At 38.7% G+C, this 26,257-nt stretch overlaps 1 protein-coding gene across 5 annotated transcripts in view; it reads left to right on the top strand.

The window, feature by feature from the left end:
• ELAVL3 (ELAV like RNA binding protein 3) overlaps positions 1-21,774 on the top strand; it is a 34,215-nt gene extending 12,441 nt beyond the window's left edge. The window contains exons 2-7 of one of the 5 annotated variants that reach the window (XM_072399526.1): positions 2,635-2,839; positions 6,392-6,495; positions 12,057-12,210; positions 12,434-12,659; positions 14,363-14,401; positions 18,252-21,774. In XM_072399526.1, the coding sequence (XP_072255627.1) occupies positions 2,635-2,839; positions 6,392-6,495; positions 12,057-12,210; positions 12,434-12,659; positions 14,363-14,401; positions 18,252-18,600 (1,077 nt within the window). In that variant the 3' untranslated portion in view covers positions 18,601-21,774. Of the gene's footprint in view, positions 1-2,631; positions 2,840-6,391; positions 6,496-12,056; positions 12,211-12,433; positions 12,660-14,362; positions 14,402-18,251 lie in introns of all 5 variants that reach the window. The other 4 variants (XM_072399527.1, XM_072399525.1, XM_072399529.1 and 1 more) reach the window with 4 other exon arrangements.
• Positions 21,775-26,257: the final 4,483 nt, after the last annotated feature.

Below are 26,257 nucleotides of genomic sequence, written 5' to 3'. Positions count from 1 at the left end.
TTGGAGGGAAATAAGTTTATAGGCAATAGGCATACCGGAGCAAGCCAGGAAAGGGGCAGATACTGATTCCCCGCCATTATGAATTAACATGAGGAAATATGAAGATGTGTTTAGGACTGATTTTAATGTGCGGAGACAAGGGATTTTTATGATTACACGTTAAACCCTTAAATCTGGGGTCTGTTTGTGAACATCATGGACATTTGACAACTGTGCCCGGGAGAAGTGTCGGTCAAATAGCATGAACATGCCTGATACCAGGGCACGCATATCTGGGTCAGTGACAATGATTCGGTGCCCAGTTAAAGAACTGTCAGTATTTTGTTCCTAGATAAGAATCCGCTCGGAGGGGTATTAATGTGGCCTTGTTATTAACCCTTCCGTTGCCTCCTAGTAGGATTTTAGTAATGGGTTTAAAGCCTTATCTCTTTTTCTTGCGCTGTTTATTTCCTAATCCCAGCCTGGAGGATGAAAAGGGTCTTTATGGCCTAATTCAGCTGAAATCTCGTTAAAGTCGTCCTGCTTATTCGCGGCTGCCATGCTAATTACACGGGGAGGTAGGCTCGCTAGGCTGACAGATGCTGTGGCTCCCTCCACTTTCGCCACAAATAACCACAATGCCTCGTAACTGATGGCTGAGAATTTCCCAATAAAATGGGAAGACTTAGCATGACTGCCTGATTATTGCACATTTACAGTGCTATCCAGACTATTTACAATTCCAATGCAGTAATTAGTAATAAACTTTTTTTTTTCCATTACTGTAGATGTTACTGGTATAAAAGACATGGTGTAAAAAGAAAGGGCAGATGTCTCGAAGCGCCGCAGTCCTTTCACGGTTGCAGCGGCCTGTGAAAAAAGATTACCAGAGAATAAGGAGCAGGCCGACATGCTTCAACAAGTTTTATTTGTCACTGCCAGGATGGAACACATGTTCTATTCTCAGGCTTCGCCACAGTGAATGCATTTCATGAATGTGACAGAAAAGTGACAGCAAAGACATTAACGGGCTTATACAGGGAGCAGAGTGCAGTAATCCATGGCAGCCAATCAGAATTACTTTAGTAAAAGCCCGATCAGTACTTTATATATATATGGCTGTAATATAAGATACGCCATGCTAAAAAGACTTATGGAGAGATTCAGAACTTACATGAGGCTGCCTTTCCTAGATTGTTGGGGTCACTTAAGATACAACAAGCTGTATAATTTCTGCTGCTGAAAATGTTCATTTTCGATGTTAACAGTAATCACTTCCATCCCAAGGTGGCAAGATCCTCAGATGAATTTTGTATTGTGGGCTGCCAGAGTTAGGTTAAAAGCAGGGAAGACAAGATGAGACTGCCCACATGCACACAGCACTTCCTTTTTCTAGGTTTCTGTAGGGTTACCCCCCAACATGCCAATGTAAAGCCACCTGCACATGGGACTTCCTCCCAATCATGGCTGCAAGACTTCTGTATGGATGCTTCTACTTTTTGTCATTTTCTTGCCCCATTACAGCCCGTATTTTCAACTCAACTACCTACCTTTCTCTATCTCCCAACGATCACTAATTAGCCAAAGCTCCATTTTTCCTATTCCCATACTGTATACTGGTCTGGCCCACCTCTTAAATTGTAGGCCCTATTGGTCTGGGTCCTTTCCTTCTTTGTTATGTATGCAGGTTTGTCATCTGCACCCATTATTTATTGTACAGTGCTGTGCAAAATGTTGGTACTTTAAAAATCTAAAGATAAATATAAAATCATCTAGATTAGAGGAATGATCTTAGAAGATGAAAATGAACCTAAAGAAAAAAAAAAGAATAGAATTATACTTATCTTACTCTATCTTCGGTCCCCAAGGCAAAGATAGCATCACCTTTCTTCTGGGAAGATTCCTGTGGAATACCTTGCCATGAACTGAAAGGTCTTCTCAATTTTTTCACCTGCTTGTGCATTCCACAGGTATACTTACTTAAACAAGTAAGATAAGTTCTAATGGTTTTTCTTTGAAACACTCAATGTGAGCTGATATTTCATTTGACCAATATGAAACTTTCCGCTGCTAATTTTTATTAGAAATTCGGAGTGTGAAAATGAAATGGTGTGTAGACAATGGGCTCAAAAATAGTAGTCAGTACGAGGGGTTGGTTTTGGGTTGTTGCTGGTTAGATGGATAAACTGCCATCTTCCTATCTTTCCTTTCTTCAAGCCAAAGCCATTACATGGGTTGTGCCCACATCCCAAATAAATATAGCAGGGTGTCAAAGACTTTGCACTTTGCCAGGTTGAAGGTTCTTCCGTTAAAAAAATTGTGATTGAGCTGGCACTTTAATTTCTTGGAACTAAATAAATTTTATGATTCATCCTGATGAATGTGTCCTAAATGGCAGTGTAATTTGTTGATGATAATATTGGTGAGCTCATATTCTGGTCAGTATGCTGATATCACAAACTTTACTGTATCTGACTATTTATTAATAATGTAACCAGAGGTCCTAACAATGCCACTGATGACCTCAACGTCGGTATAGATGATTTCATCCATTTCCCAGATAACATTATATGAATTGCACTGTCATGGCTAATATGCATTTTTTTGATGGATACTGACGTCTTGCTCTCCCCTCTTTTCTGTTCCCTCCAGCAGATAATCAGCACCATGGAGACACAGGCCAGTAATGGTCCCGGCAGCGTGGGCATCCTCAATGGCACAAATGGAGCTGCGGACGACAGCAAAACCAACCTGATCGTCAACTACCTTCCACAAAATATGACACAGGAGGAATTCAAGAGCCTGTTCGGCAGTATTGGAGAAATTGAATCTTGCAAGCTGGTCAGAGACAAAATTACAGGTTAGTTGTGTAACTTTTTCTTGTTTCTTCATGGGCACCAGACGGACAGTGCCTCCTTACTTTTTCTTGTATTCTATTTCTAGCTGATGTCTGGGCAATGCTATACCTGTGTGCCTAGCTTGATAGAAAGTGTCCCCATATCCACAGCTGGGACAGAATATAAAGGAAAATCCAAAATGTTACACTTCTTACATGAATAGAGAGGGATCTTCCAATGGATAAACGAAGAAGGGAATTTCTCTCACTCTGGAGAAATTTTGTCCTCCTGGTGTGTTTCTGGGACAGGAAGTGAGGGATAATCTCCCCAACAGGACAAAGACAGCACCTGACAAAGGTTCTAACTCTTACCTGCTGGATAAAATTTGTTGTATATACAGTATGCGGGCTGTCTAGCAGGATCTGGTTGAGAAAGCTACTTCAGATTTGTTATAGTCAGATGCCACCTGAGCTCACATTGTCATTATGTCATTAAAGAGCTGTGCTCGCTACACTAGGTGAGGAGGGTGGATAGAGTTCTTGTCCCGGGTGACTGAGGGCTCGAATTGTGTACCATTCAGGGTCTATTGCATCTTACAGTGCTGCTATAGGTTTCAAGCACTGGGGGCTGGAAAGTAGAAGATTGGACAGTTTACTGGTTATAGAGAGCATAGTAGGGGCTTGAGAAGTGAAATGTCCTTCTTTCATAGTCCAGAGCTAAAACAGGAAGCTCACGGTGTCACCCTTAATGTTAGGGGTAATAGTGAGCTTTGATTTTAATGCTTTTGCTGTGAAGTTTAGAATTGGATTGCTCCACAGTGTCTGCAGCTACATAGTTCAGTAATGGCTTTTTCAAAAGCCTATTTACTGCTTTTTTCAAGAGGGTGCAAATACTTTAACAGCCATAGTCTGAGACAGGTGCACTTAGTGAACATTAACACACAAAATACTGCACATTTACGTAAGTACAGCAATTTACCAGAACAGGCTGATTGGGCCCAGAAATAAGTTCTTACCGTTCCCTGCATCTGACAACAAAAGTTCCACATTAAACCACCGCAGACAAAGCACAGATAGAATCAGTTTTGTTTTGCTCCTGGACATAACACATTTTCGCAAAGACGAGGGCTTCAGTTTTCATTGATCTTCCCATCAGTATGTAACAGATCCCATTAGCTGCCTTCAGCAGTAATCTTATCATCTCCCCATTTCCTTATTATAACCATTGTACAAGGAACTGCTGAAAAAAAGAGAATATTACATTAACAAGCCAGCATCCACTCCTTATGTTCTAGAATTTCGTCTACGTAAAGCAGAAATGTAATGCAATTATCTGCTTCAGTTGTGTTATATGTTTAGGAAGTAGTCAGCATTGCTCAAAGAGAACCTGTACCAGGGCAATGATCAGAATGGAGAGGTAGAAGGTGGATCTGGAGGTTCCATTGATGAAGCCTGCCGTGTATATTCTCTTATGTATAAAAGGAATCATTGCTGAATTTCCTTTGAAGGTGCATTCTTTCAGTCCCGTCATGCTTAGCCTTCCATTAATATTTAGTCAATCACTGATATTTACATTCTTGTTCTAAATGAAAGTTGTTATGTCTGCCATTGAGCAGGGGCAGGGTAAAGTGAATATAAAGCCAAAAGCCTTTTAAAAAAATATCGGTTTAAGTAGGGAACGGGTACGACCTCTATGTTCTGGTGATAACTAATATTTTGGATCTCTCCTCTCGTTCTGTCCCATTGATTATGGGTACCAGTACAAATATAAAGAAGAATCTCCCTTGAATTCAGACATTTAAAACCTTGCAGGGGTTTTAAACTACCCAGCACTGTTCTAAATCTAACAAACATTTACCATTATATGCAATTTATCGATATGATGTATTGTCAAGCATTTTCAATCAAACCTGCACCTTTATTTAAATAATACCCGGCAATCCTGCCACAAAGATCCTTTACACATTTGCTGTCATAGGATGACAGCTTTCTGTCTCTTTCTTCCAACTGTTGTCCCGTGTTGTCACACGTTCCCCCACTGGGGACTGCAAGTGGCAACCTCAGCGCATATTACACAGACAAGGTTAACTGTAGTCACCAATACAAAACACACATGATCTGCAGATTTTGCTGTAGTGTTTTCCTTGATACGAACCAATCCTTTTTGAACTTGTGACAATTACCATGAATGTATCGCCAATGTTTTTTTCTGGGGGCGGGGGGGGATTTGATAGAATAGACTTGCAAAGTGAACCAATAAAGGGTTCCTGTGAACCTCAATGATGTGTAAAAAACAGCCGTGGTTCATGAGGCCCATGCACAGCCCCCTACTTCTCATTGACTGATTGGGGTGCTGTACCTAGTTACTAGATAAACATATAATTATGCCATTAATTTAATCTCACTCTGTGTTGCCATCAATTATTTTCAATCAGTATTTAACATTAACTTAAAGCAGCTCTCCAGTTAAACTTTTCATATATTTTTGCAGTAGACAAAGTTATTATTATTATTATTATTATTATTATTAATAAACAGGATTCATATAGCGCCAACATATGCACCGCTGTACATTAAATAGGGGTTGCAAATGACAGACAGATACAGACAGTGATACAGGAGGAGGGGAGGACCCTGCCCCAATCTAGGAGGTGGGGGAAGTATCACACAATAGTTCTGTGATTTCTTTATTTTCTGTACTATAGGTAATTTTTTCAACCCTTTATTTTACAATAATTTCTCATGTCCTTCTGATGGTGACCACTAATTTTCAGCTATTACGGTACAAAAAACAACCCCCACATGGCAGTAAGATCCATCGTCCCAGCATCTGTCCCGGAGCCGACGCTCCGGGCGCTACCATCTTCTCTTCTTCCTGGTTCTTCATCGTACGTTACCCAACCCAGGCGTGAGATCGGGTGACATAGGATGGAAAAAAAACTTGACAATCTCCCTGGGCATGCGTGAGATCGGCAAATTTTTCTCTTTGTGTGAAAAGGCTGGGGCATGCGCAGAAGGAGCACCCAAGAGCCTCCCAGGATGCATGACGTCGGTATCCCGTGCTCCCATTCATTGTCGATCGCCTAGTCGATCAAGAATTAGGGAGTAGTGCTGCACCCTTTTTTAAAAAGAAAAAGGGTGTTGCACTTAAAAAAAAACAAACAACAGAATTTTTACCTTACATAAAAGGGTTGTCTACTCCTTTATGTAAAGTGAAATTTCTGAGTTTAGGTACGCATTAAGTTCTGCAAAATGCATCCAACAGCATCCTCAAGGGAGTCTGCAAAAAAAAAATCTGTGGATTGTTTTAAGAGCTCTGCTTTCCTTTCATTTGGAGAAGAGGTTTTGATTGCTTTTATTGACTGGTGATGCATATTGCCTGGGAAGTGTAGAGGCAGGTGGTCCTCCATTGTTGTGCAGCTTGTATTAGCGGGCTGTGTGTGCACACAGAGATGTCTGTCAGGAGACCTTTGCCCTTCCAAAGCCAAAAGCAGTTGTGAAGATCTCTTTATCTGTATGTGACAGAACTGTCACTGATGACACCCTTCACACTTTCCTTTTCTTTCTCCTTCACAGGTCAGAGCTTAGGATATGGATTTGTAAATTACGTGGATCCCAACGATGCAGATAAGGCCATTAACACGCTCAACGGGCTGAAGCTACAGACCAAGACCATCAAGGTGAGCACATAAGAAGGGGGTATCTGTGGAAGCTAAAAGATGACAGTGAAGAACATAAAACCAATTTGATCTTCTATATTGGTCTTTGTGGGTAAACACGTATGAGAATGGAGCTGAGTTGGCTCATATGGGGCGACTAGTTGTATTCACAGCAGCACAAAAAATGCATTTAGAAAATTCTGCTGGAATCAAACTGATTGATTAAGGTACCGCAGTTAGGTTTGAATGCAAAGGTGCCTTCCCCTGTATAATTATTATTACTATTAATATTAATAATAATAATAATAATAATAATATTAAACAGGATTAAAATAGGGCCAACATATTAGGCAGTGCTGTACAATTAGATACACACAGTGACACAGGAGGAGGAGAGGACCCTGCCCCAAAGAGCTTACAATCTAGGAGGTGGGCAAAATGGGTGAGAGATAATTAATGATACATAGATAGATAGATAGCACCAACATAATATGCAGAGCTGTATACACAATGGGCCTGATTTATTAAAGCTCTCCAAGGCTGGAGAGGATATACTTTCATTAGTGAAGCTAAGTGATCCAGAAAACCTGAAATGTATCTGGTTCAGGATTTGAAAATGTTTGCTAACAAATAGCAAATGACTTTTAATAAATCAATTGTTAGATGATCCAGCTTCACTGATGAAAGTGTATCCTCTCCAGCCTTGGAGAGCTTTAATAAATCAGGCCAGAAAGAGAAGACCCTGCCCAAAAGAGTTTACAATCTGGGTAGACAAATACAGCTAAAAAATGTAAAGATACGGATTAGACATGAGGTAAGCAGAGGAAAATGTGCAGGATATAGAAAGATTGATATATAAGGAGTATAGAAGAAAGATAGTTTAATAGATACAGTAATAGATATAGATTTATTATAATATATTCATTTAGGATAGATAAATAGATATAGATACAGGTAGCTAAATAAATATATATATATATATATATATATATAAAAGATAATTAGACCGGATATGGATATAGATTTGTTGTATTAATGGGATAAGGATGGACAGAAATAGATATATAAAAGTTAGACAGATAGATAGAATTGATAAATATATAGAAATGGGTTAAATATGAGGTAGGGAAAAAAAGATATATATAGGGCATAAATAGTAAAATAAAAGAAAGACAAGTAGATAAAATACATAAAACAAATTATAGATTTGAGATATATATATAAGATGGATTAGATATAGACAGATATGAATATATGTTTGTAATACAGATAGTTTATATATATATATGGTCTGTATGATTAGAAAGTGCTAAAGGAATAACACAACTCTTGAGATGAATAGCCTGGCCAGTGGAGCGTACAGAATGAAAGCAGAAAAGATGGATAGAGAAGGTAATAGGATAGATAAATATATTTTCTGTGCAAACATGCCCCGAACAATTCTATACATGCAGAAGTGTCTGGAACAGATTGTCACCCCCCTTCCAATCACTGAAACAAAGAAATAAGATATGCCTCCCCCTTCCCCGAATGGCAGACTGACAGATGCCCTCCAAGCAGTATACCTTCTCTCTTAAGGTCAAAGCATATCGTTCAGTCAGCAGGTCGACCAAGATGGAAGAACATTCTTTTGTCTTGCCTTTGTCATTCAGATGTTGCCCCCTTGGGGAGAGGGATGCTGTGAATAGGGAGGGAAGGAAAGGAGGGGAGTTGGGTAAGAGACAAAAGCACTCAGCCATCTGTCCACTCTTGGGCTAATTATGGGGTATTGCCCCTGGAGATTAGCTCAATGGAAGGGAGGGGGGGGTGTTGTGTAGGTTGGGACAGGAAGCCAGCTGCTGCCATTAAAGGCCAAATCAGTGCAAGGCAGGAAAAAGTTAAAGGATAAGTCTGGCAAAGCCAAAAAGTAACCTAATCAGAGATAATGAAAAGAGAGGCTGGACCCATTGTGACCCGGCACAGTGACCGATTTAATTTGCTGTCAGTGTCACTTATTGCTAATGAAAGTGACATGGGCCATCAAGTACTACAGCTGATATGTGTGTGTGTTATACAGGCCAATCCGTCATCTTGCATAGCAGCTGTTGTTTAATGACTATACCTATTAGCTGCACTTATTGCTGCAGACAATTTTAAAAATAAGTCTTAAAGTATGAATTCATTTCCCTAAAACAGAAGGTGTTTGTGTGTCACCATGAAAGCTTCTTTATTCCCTAATGTAGGATAATGAGTTGTGTAAATGGTTCCTTTAAAATACTTCTACAAAGCAGATGAGTGGAGTCGAGACCCAGAAAACATGGCTGTTAAAGGACTTGTAATTCTTTAAAGATTTTACTCTACCAACTCCCTCACAATAGCCATACAACACAACTAAAACAACCAGCCTAAATAAAAAAAATAATAACTTTTCATTTTATCGGTAGCCGTGACCATGAGGTCCTCTATTCTTTCTCTAATGATAGGCACTGATAGCATACATTAACACAATAAAAACTGAACTGCACAATCTAACTTTTCTTGACTTTTTTGCATGTAATCAGAAAATCTAACAATCTTGTAATACAGTGTAGACACTTATAAAGGAAAGCTATATATATGGATTAATCATTATTTCCCCATTACCCATTCCCATTTGAACTCTTTCCTCTTTTATTTTCTTTATATCAGCAAGCGACCCAGTCCAGGAGCTGCTGTCTATGTAGGGAGTGGTGTTGCTCAATTTTCCATAGACCCTTCAGGAAAAGTGGTCAACCTGAGAAGATTGGCTTTTACTTTATGTCCTATGGACAATAGGCCATACATGTACAGTACTGTGTGGCTCAAAAATCTGCCTGGCCCACCGCTGACTCCTGGACTGTAATGGGGTATAGCTAGTTAGGACTGATTTGTTTTTAATATCCAAAAGCCATGCATGAATCTGACTATTTATTATACTAAACAATCCACATGAAAGATGCTTTGGTGGAAACACATTCACTGAACATATCCACATCTGGAGGTATTCTACATTCAATCATTATCATATTTATTCCTTTCTTATATTATATTGAATTGGCGTTGCTCAAAATCTGTGAATTGGGTTACAAAAGGGTTTTTGTAAATTAACTTTTTGTAATGTTGTTATAATGTTGGTAAGAAAATCAAGTCTTAAGAATTAAGTCATAACAAAGGGGTATTATATGAAACGAGGAGGTATAGATTATAAGAGGTAGAAGGTTGGGGGGGGGGGGGGATTGTACCAATCGTCTGAGCAAAATGTGTAAAAGTACAACATGTGATGCTTACTTGAAGGTCCCAAGTATTAAAAAGCAATTTGATATTGCAAAGGAAAGTGTGTACAGACTTGTACAGCTTTTTCATTTTAGAAGAATATCCGTTATGGACACGTTACCATGAGTTGGTTCTATTTGTAAAGTGATGTTATTAGTGTTTTTCTTTTAAAATTATAAGCCCATTTATCTCCTTAGGTTAGGATAGGACCAAAACTAACCAATTTGGCCTGATTTATTATGATGGAAGGCTTTTAGAGACAATGGGCCTGATTTAAAAACGTCTCCAAGGCTGGAGAGGATACACTTTCATCAGTGAAGCTGGGTGATCAAGAAAACCTGGAATGGAAGTCAGATTTCTGTTGTAATATCCCATTACACATTAAGATCTTTAAAAAAGACCAGATCCACTCCAGGTTTGCTGGATCACCCAGCTTCACAGATGAAAGTGTATCCTCTTTAGCCTTGGAGAGCTTTATAAATCAGGCCATTGTCTCTAAAAGCTATCCATCTAAACCTAAAGGAATTGGGGAATTATGGGCACCCTAGTATTACATTTTAAAATTGTCTATACTGCCTTTTCACCAGTGGAATCTCTGTGTATTGGGAAAGGTCAGCTGAGCAAATATAGATAATCCTGATCACCAAACTATCGGGTACTAATTCGGCTCATCCAACCATTGCACTGGTTGCTGGTGGAATAGAATGCCCATAGGAGCACCAGGAAAACACAAAAATATAATAAAAACAGCAAAAATAAACCTGAAGTCTAATGTATGTTTTTCTTTCGTCTTCCGTTAAACTTTTGGTTCATGGAGACAATTGCATCAGATCAGTCTCCATCTGCTCTACCCAATGTTGATGCTGCAAAGGCTCATGGGAGACTCCCTTGAGCGGCTGAGTCTTTCTGTGGTAACAGTGGCTAGGGGCTCAGCAAACAATCCTTTCTCTCGGGGGAAAACAGCCAATTAACATCTTCATTGCTCATTGCCATGTTGGTCTGTGGCGTGTTTCTGATAAGCAACATGCTCTAAAGAGAGCCTTGTAGAAAATATTGAAATATTGAAGGGGTTACAGATTGCTTGCAATAGAATTTTTTTAACAAGAGTCTATAATAAAGTTTAATAATGGAGCTGCAAAAATTTCTGGAGAAGATAGGGATAGGGCAGGATAGGGTAGGGATTGCCATTTCCAAACTCACTGACTTCTTGACGGGTGACGTCAAAGAATAAAAAGGCCTGCTCTTATTTGGTGTGTCCCTATGATAGTAATACTCAAACTGTGACACCCATAGGGGACATTAGGAACCTCCAACTTCCAGAGAAGCTTGTTATTTCAGGTGGATATAATCATTATAATATGTTAGGCCGATGCTTTTCTATTCTGTGAGAAGAGGGAGAATTCTGGTATTCCGGCTTGCTGTTTCTAGAAGTGAAGGTTTCTTTTCTCCTTTTATCCTGGAGTTAGGTGTCTGCCTATTTGGAACTAGCCGAAACTTGACCGTAGATGGTCACATATCTCACAGTGACTTGCCTGGAGACATTTACTGTCCCTGTTCCCATTTCTAGAGCTTTAGGGCTTTCTTCAGTACAGAATTGTCAAGGGGTCAGTGTGCAAGATTAATTTTTTGCCCCTCTATTTAGCTACTGACTTATTCACTATGTATGAACCAGCAGCTAGCATGTGACATTGAATGTAATTATATCACCATCTGGCCCTCGTCTAGTAAAATGTACAAAGTTCCCATGTACACCTACACAGCCTGTATAAATGGTACAGGGCTTCTTAACCAGGGTCCAATGGAGTCCTTGGGATCCTCCAAAGGTTGCCATGAGAAATGTATGCCGCTTGGTCCCCTGTCCTGTCCTGAGAGATGTCTGAGTGAATTTATACTTCTAGTAGTATTTAATGATCTCTTGTGTTGCTTCACATGTGTGGCAACCTCCAGGTCTTATAACTTCAGTGACCTATAGTGAAACTTGGTTTGATAATAATGGCTCACTAGAATGTTAGGGCCTCAACCTAAAGTATATCTAATGCCAAAGCTTTAAGTGAGGGAAATCTTCTCTTGGACAGTTCTCATCTATACAAATGTTCTAAATGAAAGACCCCCTTCTTTGTATTTTCATTCTTGTGATATTTTGGATTTCCTTCACTTTCATTCTTGGTGACAATGGTCATTGGGTCAAAAAGGGAATCTATTCTCCAACAGTGGCAAATCTGCAGGTTTCTAACCTTTGCTAAATGAAGTAAAAAATTTTGGTTTTAGATTTGCTTTACAGGTTGACATAATTGTTTTTTGCTTTGACACAGGTATCCTATGCCCGGCCAAGCTCTGCCTCCATACGCGATGCCAATCTCTATGTGAGCAGCCTTCCAAAAACTATGAATCAGAAGGAGATGGAGCAGCTTTTCTCACAGTACGGCAGGATCATCACCTCACGTATCTTGGTTGACCAAGTCACAGGTACGACAGTCCTCTCTTCACCTAGCTACAGATTGACTTTACTTCCAGCCAAGTGGCTTTTTAAGTACAATTGTTCCATTTTTAAGGGGCAAATCTAGACTTAGTTATACTTTAAATAAATGATAATTATGATTTAGTGAATGACCTAATGCAGATTTATTTTTAGTCTATGGGCCTTTAGAGATAGATATACACGTGACACTGTTGGTTATCTCACTTGCAGGCGTCTCGCGAGGAGTGGGCTTTATCCGGTTTGATAAAAGGATAGAAGCTGAGGAAGCAATCAAGGGGTTGAATGGTCAAAAGCCACTGGGAGCTAGTGAACCAATCACAGTGAAATTTGCCAACAACCCCAGCCAGAAAACAGGTCAAGCCCTGCTTACCCACCTTTACCAGACCACAGCCCGGAGGTACACAGGACCCCTTCACCACCAGACACAGAGATTCAGGTAAGGCACCCCTACAAGAAACCTAACACTCCCTTCTCATCCTTGACTTCCCCCTTGTCTTGCCTTACTCTTTTCTAAAAACTTCCCAATCCTTTTCCCTTTTCCACAAGACTAACTCATACCAGACCCAGTCTGCGTTACCTTCTTCATTAATATCACTGCCTATCAGTTATGAAGAAAGTACACAGATACCAGCTCCACTTTGATTTCATAACCCAATCCTGTGTCTCTTCCTACTGCACCTCTGTACTGGCTATGTAACACCCATCTCATAACTTCCCAATCATTAGCCATCCTACATTGGTGCCTTACATCCAAATATCATTTGGCACTACCAAACAGTTTTTTTTATTCATTTCTGAATTATTCAACTTCCAGTAACTATTATCTTCAAACTTTCTTTAAAAAGAAAGGCTTTTGCCATTCCATTATCCTTTCTGTATCTTTGCACACCTTCTATGTGATCTTTCCGTTGTAATATCTCATTACACATTAATAAACTCCACAAGATGCACTTAGCATCCTAGGCTACTGATTCTACTGTTTCACCCTACATGAAGATTATTTTGTCAATAATCTTATGAGGCCCTCATTGTTGACCTATGTCTAGTGTATACTTCATAGTCTTTAGGCCAACTCACCACGTTTATTTGTGGCCCGTAACTGTGAAGACGTATGAGAACTTGTATATCATTTCCGAGTCTTAATGTCCATTGTTCATGCTGGCACCATATCCAGAATCTATCATTTGGGAGTTTGCTGGCTTGTCCTTCTGCTTGGGCTTCCCAAGCCACTGTCTTGTTAACCTTCATCCAGTTATTACTCCCAACCAAGCAATAGACAAGATTTCAGGCACCAAACTAATGAATGATCAGATGGGTGTTTGGGTTCATCTAAATGTCCAAATGGGCACCATAAATGTGTTGTCAGGCTGCATCAGCTTTTTTGGTTTGTCTTCATAATGTTTGCAGTTTTCTTTGAAAACCTCAGCATATGGCATGACGTAGAAACTTCAACTTAGCCACAATCATCTAAACAATAGAAGAATATTACAATAAAATGGAGTCTATGGCCAAAGATCAATAATCAAAATATTGGATGTCTTTTTGTTTTCAGTGTTATCTTTTGTGCAATTGCTATTTCTACAATCATCCCGAAAGACGTCCCACTGAGCTCAAAATTTAGCTGTATTCTTAAGCACAATGGTCATGATTTGTAAAATTCATCAAGAAGAGCTGCTATTGTTCATAAAAAACAATTTTACTCCTTCTTTCACTTTCTCGACTACATGATAAAAGAAACTTGTTATGGACAACACTCATCTTTATTCTGTTTTGTAATCAACTTAAGTGCTTGTCTGGTGGAGCTTTCTTTGTCTAGCATTTTCATTTTTGTGTATTGTGCTTTGTGAGTCTTGTTTAGTAGTTTTGTGGTACTTTTCTTTTTGTTGTGGTTTTTAGCTCAAAATTAAGTAGTCTTTACCTTCTATCAAACGGATAATATGGACTTAATTGCTAACTCAAGGCACTTATGTATCAGTTAGCACGTGTGTGGATGTGTAGATTTGTTTTATACTGAGGCTACTCATGCTGTTTTTTGTCCCTTTGTGATTACCCAGAGCAGCTTTGTGGCCCTTCCAACAACCCCCCTAATCCTGCGCAATGACTAACACTGCACTCCCTCTCCTGTCCCTTCTTTCGCAGGCTGGACTCTTTATTAAACATGGCGTATGGAGTCAAGAGGTAAATAAGAGACTTAGATCCCCAAACCCCATGCCCACTCTGCGCTACATTCTTAGTTATCTACTGTGGCTTAATAAATGGAAGGAGATACCTTGCTCCAGTATGCAACGCAGCACATTATCCACCAGTATCCAAATACTAAAAAAGATATCAATGAGGCCTACAGAGGTCATATGTTATACAATGGAATAATGTAACAGGGCAATTTTAGTCTTCTGGCCTGTATACTTCCGACTACAACTTTATATATGAATGCCTACATTCAAGCTCAGATATTTATCTCTTGCCCTTAAAATTGTCCAGACTATGGCTAGAATTCTGTGATATCTATCCTATGAAATCCAGTCAGAAGCTTTGTATCATTTCTCAACACAACACATTGGGCCTGATTTATTAAGGTTTTCCAAGACTATCATGGAACAACCTGCGTGATAGAGCAAACCTGGAATAATTCTGGTCCAGGACTGCCAACATATAGCAAAAAAAAAAACAGTTCAAGGTTTGCTGGATTACCCAACTTCTCCCATGATAGTTTATCTTCTCATGCCTCTGAGAGCTTTAATAAATCAGGCCCATTGTGTGATATCTCAACCGAACCGCCGTTGGACTTGTAGTATAAAAATTATAGAGTAGTTAATTTATGCGATGCGTTTAGCAAGGGTTTACAATATGTTGTAGATATAACGTAGAACTATAACATTTTATTTCATAAGGAAATAAGTTGGGTAGGGAGTGTGGTGCTTAGGTGTTAGCTCTTCAACTTGGCCACACTCTGGTCTTTGGTTTGACACCCACTATGCCATATAAAGCGTTTTCACAGATTTCCTCCCCAACTCTAAAATTTACTTCTAGGTTAATTGGCATCATCAATGGCCTTCGCTTTTGTATTTTGCCAAGAAAACCCAATAGCTGGTGAAAACCATCTAACTGGTTGACCCCATGGCACAAATTGTAATTATAATGAGCTCAGGTATCTCTGACTCCATATGTTAATCTGCAGTTCTTCTCAGTAGACTCATGGCTGTATTTACTATCCTTTTGGCTGCTCTGAGATATTTTTTGATTTTTTTTTGTATGTTCTTTGTTACTTATTGTCTGTTTTTGAGTGTTACAAAGGGGGTTTCCAAGCTACTTGATCTTCCTTTCGACTTTATTCTCCAAGACTGTTATGCATTTGTATTAGGATCTATCTGTTCTGTGCACTCTTCGTGTTGGGGCATTCTTGTGATTTTCCTAATTATCCAGGGCTTTGTTTCCTTCACACTAAACCTATCCAAACTATGTCTGTACAGTTAAACTCTTTTATATCATTTTCCAAAACTTGAGAACTTCTAAGCACTTGCCATACCTTATAGTAGGCAACACCTGCATTTTCTTTACATCAGTTACTTTTTTATCTAATAAGAAAAGTTTGCTGGTCAGAAAATTCCATCCCCATCTATGTTCATTGTCTAAAAGTAAGTATAGACACGCCTTTCCCTATGATCTCCTTCTAAAATTGCACAATTGTCTCTAACGCATGGTTGCCTTAAGGTTACTATACAGTTGTCTGAGGGTGGGCATCTTCTTTAATGAGGATTTGCTCCCCTTTCCTCATCTTAAGTCCTTTTTTTTCGGTTTTGGCTGTGACCTGTTGTGTTGTGTGTTGTACGTAGCAAAGTACGTGAGACTTGTTCAATGACAGGATTCTAATCACCTTCATTGTAGAAATATGGAATCCTTTCTTTGTTGGGAATGTCATAAAATCAAACTGCCCCACAGCCCTCGAGTTTGTTCAGAGAGGAAACGGATATTACTCTCTCCACCAGTATCTCCACCTGCTGGTGAAATCTAGGATTGTGGTACAGCCCTATACTGGAGATGATGTAAGCTGCCATTACTGAACTGATTGGTAATTGTCTGGATGTAAAGCTGATCTTCTGGTTTCAGTAATATCAGTCAGACATCTGAAACAAAAATGTAGATAGACACAGCCCATAGACATAAGTTATGTGCCGATTTGCTGAACATCCTCAATCTGGGTCAGTGATTCAAAAGGTAAAAAATTCAGAGCACCAACCAGGCCAGCTGTCTTATTTACAACCAGTTCAGAAATGGCAGCTTACATAATTCCTCTTTACACTGTAATTACTTTCAAGGCAAGATTTACTTGTCCCAGCAGCCTCTAAAAAATATCATTATTAGGTGTCACTAGCTAAAGATTAATCATGTTAGCAGCAATGTTGCCTACAGCTGCTTTCCTCTCAGTAGTTTCTGCTGTTCTCTGCAAAATCTGCTCCTGGGAGATGGATTCCTAAATCAGCCGAATGCAAAACATGTCTGCTGTCTCAGAACAGAACCTTCTAGCGATGGCCAGAAACAGCTTGTTTACAGCAAATTGGCATTTTCCCTAGTATGTGGGGACAAGTACAAATGTTTCTGCATAGTTATATTTCCACGAGAACCCTTGTACATCACTTTAATATAAAAAAGTTCTTAAAATACTGCACCTGAGGTATTAAAAAAAATGTAGGAAAATATTATGTGTGATATTAGGAACTGAGTAATATCCTGCACACTGCAAAATCAATTCACAGTATTTAATCCGCAGTCAACAGCAACCTCCAAGTTTTCTATAAAGAGAACAATTCTAGTTTGCTTCTCATTCTTCTGCTCCACTGAGAACTGAAAGTTACCCTCTGTGCCAATTACCCCTCCAAACCAGATCACCAAAGCATTCACTATGGGACCGTTATTCACTCTTCTTAATATCCCTTTTAATGAATTGGTCCAAAGATTTCTGGATTTGCTAAGATCAGATTTGATGGTTGCTGCTGATTATTTAAATTTAGGGACAAATTTTACTATTTACCTTAAACCAATCTTGTATTCGTCTCCCTAACCAAAACAGAGGACCATGTTGGATATGTGTGCAAGCTACTACTGTTAGAATATTATTCCAAGCATCTAAAAATAGTTACCAGACTAAGTTTTCTCTGTTACTGGGGCCGCCATCTTTGGAGAGGAGAGGATACACTTTTATCAGTGAAGCTGGTGATCCAGCAAACCTGGATTGGATCTAGTCCAGGAATTAAACATTTGGTAACAAATAGAAAGTGACTTCCATTCCAAATATATTCCAGGTTTGCTGAATCACCCAGCTTTACTGATGAAAGTGTATCCTCTCGAGCCTTGGAGAGCTTTAATAAATCAGGCCCATTGTGTGCAATTCTTAGTGTATTATAATCTTTTCAGTAGATGTCGTCTATACTTGTGCTTGTTGCTTCACAATTTTTCCATCACAGTGTCATTCACAATCTTGCCCAGATGTAAAATTATTGTAAAATAATCTTGGAGCCATTAGCAATTGTTGATTTTGAGAAGCCCTTAGAAATGTTACGCAATAGACTGGTGTATTGGTTATCTGGCCTGGGGGTTTATTTAGGTCTTAATATGTTCTCATAGTCGTAGCATTTTATTCTTCTTTTGTTCCACTTGGTAGACCAATATTCTATACAATTTTTATGCCTTCTGGTCTCTGTTTTCATTGTTTTTCCATTATTTACCACTTGGATGAATGTCTCTACCTTCAGATGTATTCCTGCTTCACCCAGGATACATTGGATCCAAAGAACATCTGGCATCACCAGAATGCACAAACTTTTTTTTATAAATCTGCTTGTCCCTATTGTAGATGTCCATTTTTGGTAGAACATAGATTCCCCTCTAGCTGTAGTGCCCTTCTAATCATCTTCTTCATTGTATGTTCACCTTTTCTTGTATGTGCAGCTTTTCTACATTTTTTCTGTCTTCTCCAATGCTTCACTCCTCCTTCCATCTGTCATAGACCTATTCCTTACACCCAATGTAGTCCGCTCTCTTTCCTTCCCAGGTTCTCTCCCATCACCATTGACAGTGTTACCAACCTTGCTGGAGTCAGCTTGACCGGTCCTACCTCTGCGGGCTGGTGCATCTTCGTCTACAACCTCTCCCCAGAGGCCGACGAGAGCGTCCTGTGGCAACTGTTCGGCCCATTCGGAGCAGTGACAAACGTCAAAGTAATTCGGGACTTTACCACCAACAAGTGCAAAGGCTTTGGATTTGTCACCATGACAAACTACGACGAAGCAGCCATGGCCATTGCCAGCCTGAATGGATACCGGCTTGGAGATAGGGTCTTGCAAGTGTCATTCAAGACCAGTAAACAGCACAAAGCATGAAAGGGAGTGCACTGAGTGGAGGGAGCAAGAGATAGACATGGGGGAAGAGGTGCAACAGAGGGGGCAAAAAAAAGGGAGAGAGAGGCAAAATTGGTGGAACCGTAATCTTTATACTACCGTTAAGGTTGGACACATAGGGGACAAAAAGCCTAATAACTGCAAGGCAAGATAATATGCTAATTTATGAGCTGGTTCAAATTGTAAACCCAAGCATCTCCAGTTCTGGTGCAATTGTAGTATGACGGTAGAGCTAAAAATGGCACCTCGTGTTGTTCTTGTTTGGAGTCCGATGGGTTTTGAATCAGTAAGTACGTGCAAGACATTATTAGTCAGTGTAGAGGGTTCAGGAAATAAAAATGAATGGCTAAATATCTTAAACCTACTTAGTAGGTTTACAGTCAGCACTTCTGAGGAGAACAAATACTTAGGAGCTATATGGCTGTTGTGGGGGGTTTAGGGCCCAGGGACTCTATGGTTATGAGTGCCTCTCTCACATTGGCCATGAACTGGTTTGGTTTCCCTTTGCCACAAGGCTTAGCACCGTTTCACCGCCTCTATCTCTACTCCATGTTTTTACCACTCAACATTCTTCCTTCTAAAGAGTAATAAACGAAGAAATGAGACGGGCGCAGAAACATGAGAGAAAAAAATATCTATTTTTATAAAAAAGGAAAAAAAAAAATCCCGTGAACATTTTAAGCCTTTCACACTTGTCCCAAAACGAAAGACTCCATTTACAAATAGACAAAAACACAATAATACAAAATAAGTCACTATCGGGTTTTTAATAATTTTTGAAAAAAAAAATCCTTTTTGTGACTGTAAATTCCATAAGAAATAAAAATAAAAAAAAAACAATTATACATAATAATAAAAATGTATATGAATCATGTTCTGAGAATTTAATATATTAGCTTTTAGGTAATAAAACCCTAGAAATGAAATTGGAATAAAATAATTATTTGCTAAAAGATTCCTACGTTTTGGGACCGGTTTAAAGCCTTTTCATTCTGAGACTTTCTATATTTTACACATTGGCCCCTGGTTTGGTAAATCATTCACACCCCCCAATCATAAAGGGGAATCCAAATTTTTGTGTATTTTTATTAAATATTACTAGTGAATATTGTGCCAGGTTTGGGTTAAACAAAATTAGAACAGATGAAAAATTATAGCTTCAGCCCCACTTATTTAGACATGGACAATATTATTTACATATAGACAGAGAAAATTTATATTTTAGGATATTTATTTCTTGGTCTGGTTGAAATATAAAAATATAATTTGGGATTTAAAAAAATCCTTGGAATAAATAAATCGACTGGCTCTTGGTTTGTCTTATGCAATCAAATTCTTTGGTTAAAGGAAATCATTTTTTTTTTTAATTTTGTTCCTGATATACATTATTATTAATAATAAAAATAATAATGATATTATTCTGCTCTACAAGTTCACTTTTGTTTATATAAAATTCTTAATAAAGTGGACTTATTACCAAATTTTTCACTTTATATAAAAGGGTGAATAACCCTTTTATATTCTGGGAAAAATTATCGTTTTATTTTACTCTAAATACATTTTTTAAAGCCTGTCCCCTTCCAGTATTACCGCCACGGCAGTAAATACTAAATGGAGGAGCATAGCGTACGTCAAGTAGCCCAGGAGGCTTTGGGCTGGTCCTTCTTCTAGGGGCTTTTTCCTGCATGTGCAGTTAGATTGGTAGATTGGTAGTCTTTTTTATAGTTCTGCTTTAAGAAAGACAATAAAAAAAAAAATAACCATATAAGGAAAAAATACTGTAAATACAAAATACAGAACTGAAAAGTTTTTTTTAACATTTGGCAAAAATTAAAGCCCCGGCATAAGACTACAGTGCAAAGGATTTTTTTTCTTTTGGCAAATGATCATGGTTCCGAGGCGAAACGAATGTAAAAAAAATGAATTTGCCAATTTATTATTAACCAGTATTTATATAGCACTGACTGATTATGCAGCGCTGTACAAAGTCCATAGTCATGTCATTAGCTGTCCCTCATAATATAATGTCCCTACCATAGTCATATATCATTGAGGGGAAGCCAATTAACCGCACTGCATGTTTTTGGAATGTGGGAAGAAACCAGAGTACCAGGAGCAAACACGGGTAGAACCTGCAAACTCCATGCAGACAAAGTCCTAGCCGAGGTTTGAACCTGGGAATCAGTGCTGCAAAGGTCACCATGCTGATTGACATAATTTTCACCCTACCAGACAACCATGAGCCAGCCCTTCTCTGACCAAACCAATATTAAATTAAATTAAAAACACAAATAAAAAAAAATGGAAAGTGGGACTGCAGCCTTAATTTATAGCAAAAATTCATAATATATAAATTGAACTAGCTTGGCATCGAATCATTGTGTAGCAAAAATAATAGCTAGAAGAAAAAAAAATTTGGTTGTTCATTAGTTAAGTTAGCGTCTGTTCTCTAAATCGTTTTTTCGTTTATTTTTAGGTTACCTCCCCAGTGGATGTGTTTTAATATTATTTAATTGCTTTTTGTGTTTCTTTTCTAATAAATAAAATAACGTAGTTGGGATAAGGTGGAAAGAGCAACGTCTCCTACCTCCAAAAAATAAATCCCCAAATTTTAGTTAGTTATTTGTTACTAGGTTATGTGTGGTTTATTTGGCTGTGTTTAGTAGAATGTTGTAGGATCTCTCAAATTTAAACATAAAAAGAGTCAACAGAGGATTAAAAAATGGACATTTATGTAAAGAACAAAAAAGCGAACAAAAACCTTAAAAAAAAAAAAAACACCTGGCGAGATCTTTTGAACTGTTTTAACTTATTTCGAAGTATTTATTCTTTATTTGTGTGGGTATAAATATGTGCATATTTATGTTTGTTCAGAGCCTAAGCAAACAAAGTTCTTTTTTTATTTCTTTTCTCTTTTTTCTTTTTCTTTTTCTTTTGGTCAAAGCCCTTCTTCACAAAAGAAAAAGGGTTTACTCGGCATTGGAGGAAAAGGTGATAATTTATTTAAAGAATGAAGAAAGGGGGTTGAAACATTGTTTAAAAAAAAACACAAATCACAAAAAAAGAATAATGTGCATTTTTTATAAGCTGGTTTGAAAATCCATTGAGCTGAGAGCACTGAATAATAAAATGTATAAAAAGAAAATAAAAAAGATAATTATTAATAAAAAAAGTTTACGCTTGGTTATTTTGAGTGAATGGAATACCGTTAGGGTAAGAATACAATAAGTGAAAATGAAGGAAATAAGACTCTCCTTATATCAAGACAAAAAGGGAATACTAAGAAGAATAAAATAAAATATATAAAAGTATATTAATACCAGTATACGTCTCAAATCTGCCCTGAAGGCATATTTGCGAAACGCGTCAGCCACAGTGACAACTGCACTGCTCTATGCTCTTACCAATGTTAATTACCCTCATCAACATTTTTTATATATATATATATATATATATATATATATAATTAGGTGAACTCTACCAATCATTGGAACTACTTGTTTAGTAAGTAAAAACTACTTTTATGGTCCCAACCCTCCTTTTCTTGTTTTCTCCTTTTTTAAAATAATGATCGTTTACCCTGGGATTTGTCAAACTGATATCATCTACTGGGAACATTTGGCACTACTATCCATGCTATTTTGTACATAAAAATGTAAAAAATAAAAGAATACAAAAACACATATAAAAACTTATGTAGTTCAACCAATATTATTATTATTATTATTAATAATAAACAAGATTTATATTGCGCCAACATATTACGCAGCACTGTACATTAAATAGGGGTTTCAAATTACAGACAGATACAGACACACAGGAGGACCAGAGGACCCTGCCCTGAAGAGCTGGCAATCTAGGACTGAGTTAGGCTTTTCAGTTTCTCCAGTCCCCACAGTCAATGAGTTCTTCATATACCAAAGAGAATGCCCTAAGGCAGGGGTCAGCAAACTCCAGTCTAAAGGCCAGATAAGGCCTAGCCGGTAGTTTGTTCCGGCCTAACACCCCCGTGCCGGATCTGCCAGGGGGCATTAGGAACTGCCAGAGCCCCGATGCCCCCTCTTTGCTTTTTCTCCCCTGTTTACCGCGGCCGGTGTTGCTATTCCGCCGGCGCGGTAAATAGGGAAGGCTCCCTGAAGGGAAATCCCTCTGCTTTGCAATGCAGGCCCTATAAATTATTATTAGAAAATGAGGGGGAAGTGTGGCTCTTTCCTATTCACTGCTTGGATTCTAAAAATGCTGCCGAATACACCTATGGCAAGAGTGGGACGCCAGTAGTTCACCTGGAGCAACATCACCTAGTTGCTTTCATATTATCTACTGACCTTTATTTTGCGGTTTACAGAATGCCATGGTGCCCTTTGCTTTAATAAATCTTTTTTTGCAATGTTTTCTTCCTTTGGAAATGGAAATTAAATGACAGAAGAGCAAAAGCAAAGAGGACAAGGGTGCACCGACATGGGGTAGTGCCTGAAGTACAAATCACTGCACAGATGTGATATGAAATGGGCATCTAACAGGGTGTAAGTTTCGGATCTGTAGTAGGTTGAGGGGCCACAACTATTTATTCTTAGCACTAGCAGATAGGATCATACAGGATACCAGGATGCATCCACTATACTCTGTATACCGTTCTTGCTTCAGAGTATAGTGAATGTATCTAACCATATGGCATATCACTTTGCTCTACCCCCTGACTTTCCATGTCAGTTGTAATAGATGTTCAGGACATACTAGAGATCTACTAGAGTTTTATGCCTTGATTTGTATTATTTTGCATTTCACAAATAATATACCAATTCCTTCATCTATCCATGAAAAACATATTTATTTAAAGTAATACATTGGGCTCTATTTATAAATTATTCCCCTAGTCAATTCATCTGAAATTCGCTGACAGATGGTTGTCTCTTTACAGGTCTCCTATTAAAACAATGACTCGTTCTGCCACCTAGTGGACAAGTGTCAAAAGTGCACAACTGTCACAATAGGAAATGAATAGGGAAGAAATGAGTACTATGAATGAATTGACAAGGGAATCTTTTATAAATAGAGCCCATTGAGTCCTTAGATTCCTTAGTTGGGAATACAGGAGTTCCTAGTAATCTCAGCTCCATCTACAGACTTAATGTATTAGAATGAATACATGGCCCAAACCAATACGGCCTCCTCCATACAAAGTCACGGTGCAGAATGAGGTATGAGAAGAAATATTGGCTACAGGAATACCACAGGCAACACTGATGAATACTCCTATATGTATAATAAAATAAAATGTGTCATTTTGCACTAATTCTTTTTCCAGCCACTAAATTATTTCATTGGCTAAAAATATCGCCAACAAAAATGTCTGCCCCCCTCCCTTTATCTAAAACTTCCAACATTGCAAGAGCCAAGCTTTTTTGATCAGGACCTGGTACAGAAGTAGCCCTTGCACCCCTCTGATGGCAGCTCGGTAAAGCTAACAAACCAATTATTAATGTGATAAAAGCAACATATAATTTTGCAACATATACCATATAATTTTTTTCCAAAATAAGTTTTTATGGGACTAAGGCAGGGGTATGACAAAGTAAAAAGCGCCCTGCTTATTTATTTTTTGTTTTTTTTGGGGGGGGTGTAATACACAGGTACACAGTAATTTATAAAAATAATAAAGGAGATTGTTACAACAAATCTGACCAGCAGGTGGTGACAAGGTACACTTTATGGTGGTACCTGGAAGCAGTTTGGGTCCCAGGCCACTACTCTTGTGAAAGTTGGGCAATACCATGCCTGTAATGAGTTATGAAAATCATAAGAAAAGAAAATTCAGTAAAAAATAGGAGTCTGTTAAATTCTAAAAAACTGAAGGTAAGGCTGAAATTTAACAATAATTTCTTTCTTCTGCATTGAGGGACACAGGAAGTCTGGGTTTTATTGCCATCCCCTGTAGCTTGGAAACTGGCAAACAAAAGAATTGTAGATGAGCCCAGGATAACCCTTTCTTCTGGTGCTAGAGGTGTTTGGTACTTATTTTTACTACTTTCACTTTTCTTTCAAAGAAGAGTCTTACATTGCTGCCATCACCTCTGCATCCATATGCTACTGGACTGGATGTTGGAGGGATAATCTGGAGGGGACCTTTAGGAACTGGTTTCTCATAAACTACAGTAAACGTTAGCCATGGAGTGCTTCTTACTATCCAGAGCCGAAAATCATTTCCTTTGTGCTTACCCAGTCAGCAGTTCATTGTTTGGGATCACAAAGCACCTTTACATTCCCTGTTGTCACTATGGACTGTGGGACTGAACACAGATATCCATTTGGTGGAGCGCTCCACTCCCAGTGTAGATCCATAAGTGTCCCTTTTTAGTAAGGCGACCACCATCCCAATGGGGAACGCACTCGTTTTTAGGTTTCAGACCAAGAAGTTGTTTAAACCCCTCTTTAGAAAAACCATAAAAGGAATCTCACTGCTGCAGATCCTTCATCGAATGTTAAATATTAGAAATAGCGGCCCATTCTGCACACACAAACCCTCACTACTTCCCACCATTTCATATTCCCCCACCTCTTAGATTGTAAGCTCTTGGGGCAGAGTCCTCTCCTCCTCCTGTGTCACTGTCTGTATATGTGTGTCATTTGCAACCCCTATTTAATGTACAGCGCTGCATAATATGTTGGCGCTATATAAATCCTGTTTAATAATAATATGGGCACTTTGGGTAAAGTTCTGGTGTGTGGAACTTGCATCTAGAATGGGGGACACAGAATCTTAGTATTGGCTCCCAATACTATCATAGAAGATGCTACTGGAAGCAAATGTCCCAAGTAGATAAGGCCTAAGGAACAACCTGCTAAGTGTTCATTATCTTATTCCGCTCTCTATGACTTAATTCACACTAAGACCCCAAAATAAGAATCCCAGCCCACCTGCTAAGGCCCCAATTCCAAGCCCATATTCTCTGCATGAAGGGCGGGCCTGCCCTCACTTTGTCCTCCAATCTTCCGGTATCACTGCATATTTTAGCTGAGCTCAACTAAAACGTTTCAAGTCTTCTAGAATAAGATTCAAATGGCCTAATTCAGGTTTAAATTAAACCTGTTCACCCCATCTTGGAGCTCAAGGCAGTGAATGTCCTCATTCATCATGTAATGCACAAGATCTTTCACCACTTTCCTTCATCAGGTAGACTTTCTGACTTCTATGTACAACATAGTGACTATGTTCAGCCGCTTCCTATGGTTTGCTGCAAAGTCTCTGCATTAGTATTTCACAGTCCTGCCCTTCAGTAATCTGCACCTCGAGTGTTCACCAAGTGTTAGCCATGTTGAACATTCCCTTTGTGGGATAGCTGGAGGACCTCTTGTTGAATAAGTCAGTGTTTGCATTGTCAATGTTACATTGCCTATCTAGAGAAGACTTTCTCAAGCTTTTTAACATGGGGGAAGCAGAGAAATAACTTTCCACTCTCAGGGAACCCCTGACAATCCTTGCAATATACACAGTTCATTGTACATTAGCCTTGTGGTCAATAAGATGAATGTATCTGGCACTGTTGGCCGGAGGGCAGAAATCCAAATTTACAGATAGTCGGATAGATTGATGGTTTCTGGGGTAAATGACCGGAGAAGTACAAATTGCTCATTGCCCAAG

This window comes from Pyxicephalus adspersus, chromosome 2 (assembly GCF_032062135.1).
Source record: "Pyxicephalus adspersus chromosome 2, UCB_Pads_2.0, whole genome shotgun sequence".
NCBI lineage: Eukaryota > Metazoa > Chordata > Amphibia > Anura > Pyxicephalidae > Pyxicephalus > Pyxicephalus adspersus.
Note: the sequence above shows the minus strand (reverse complement) of the source record. Positions and strands in the feature narration are given on the sequence as shown.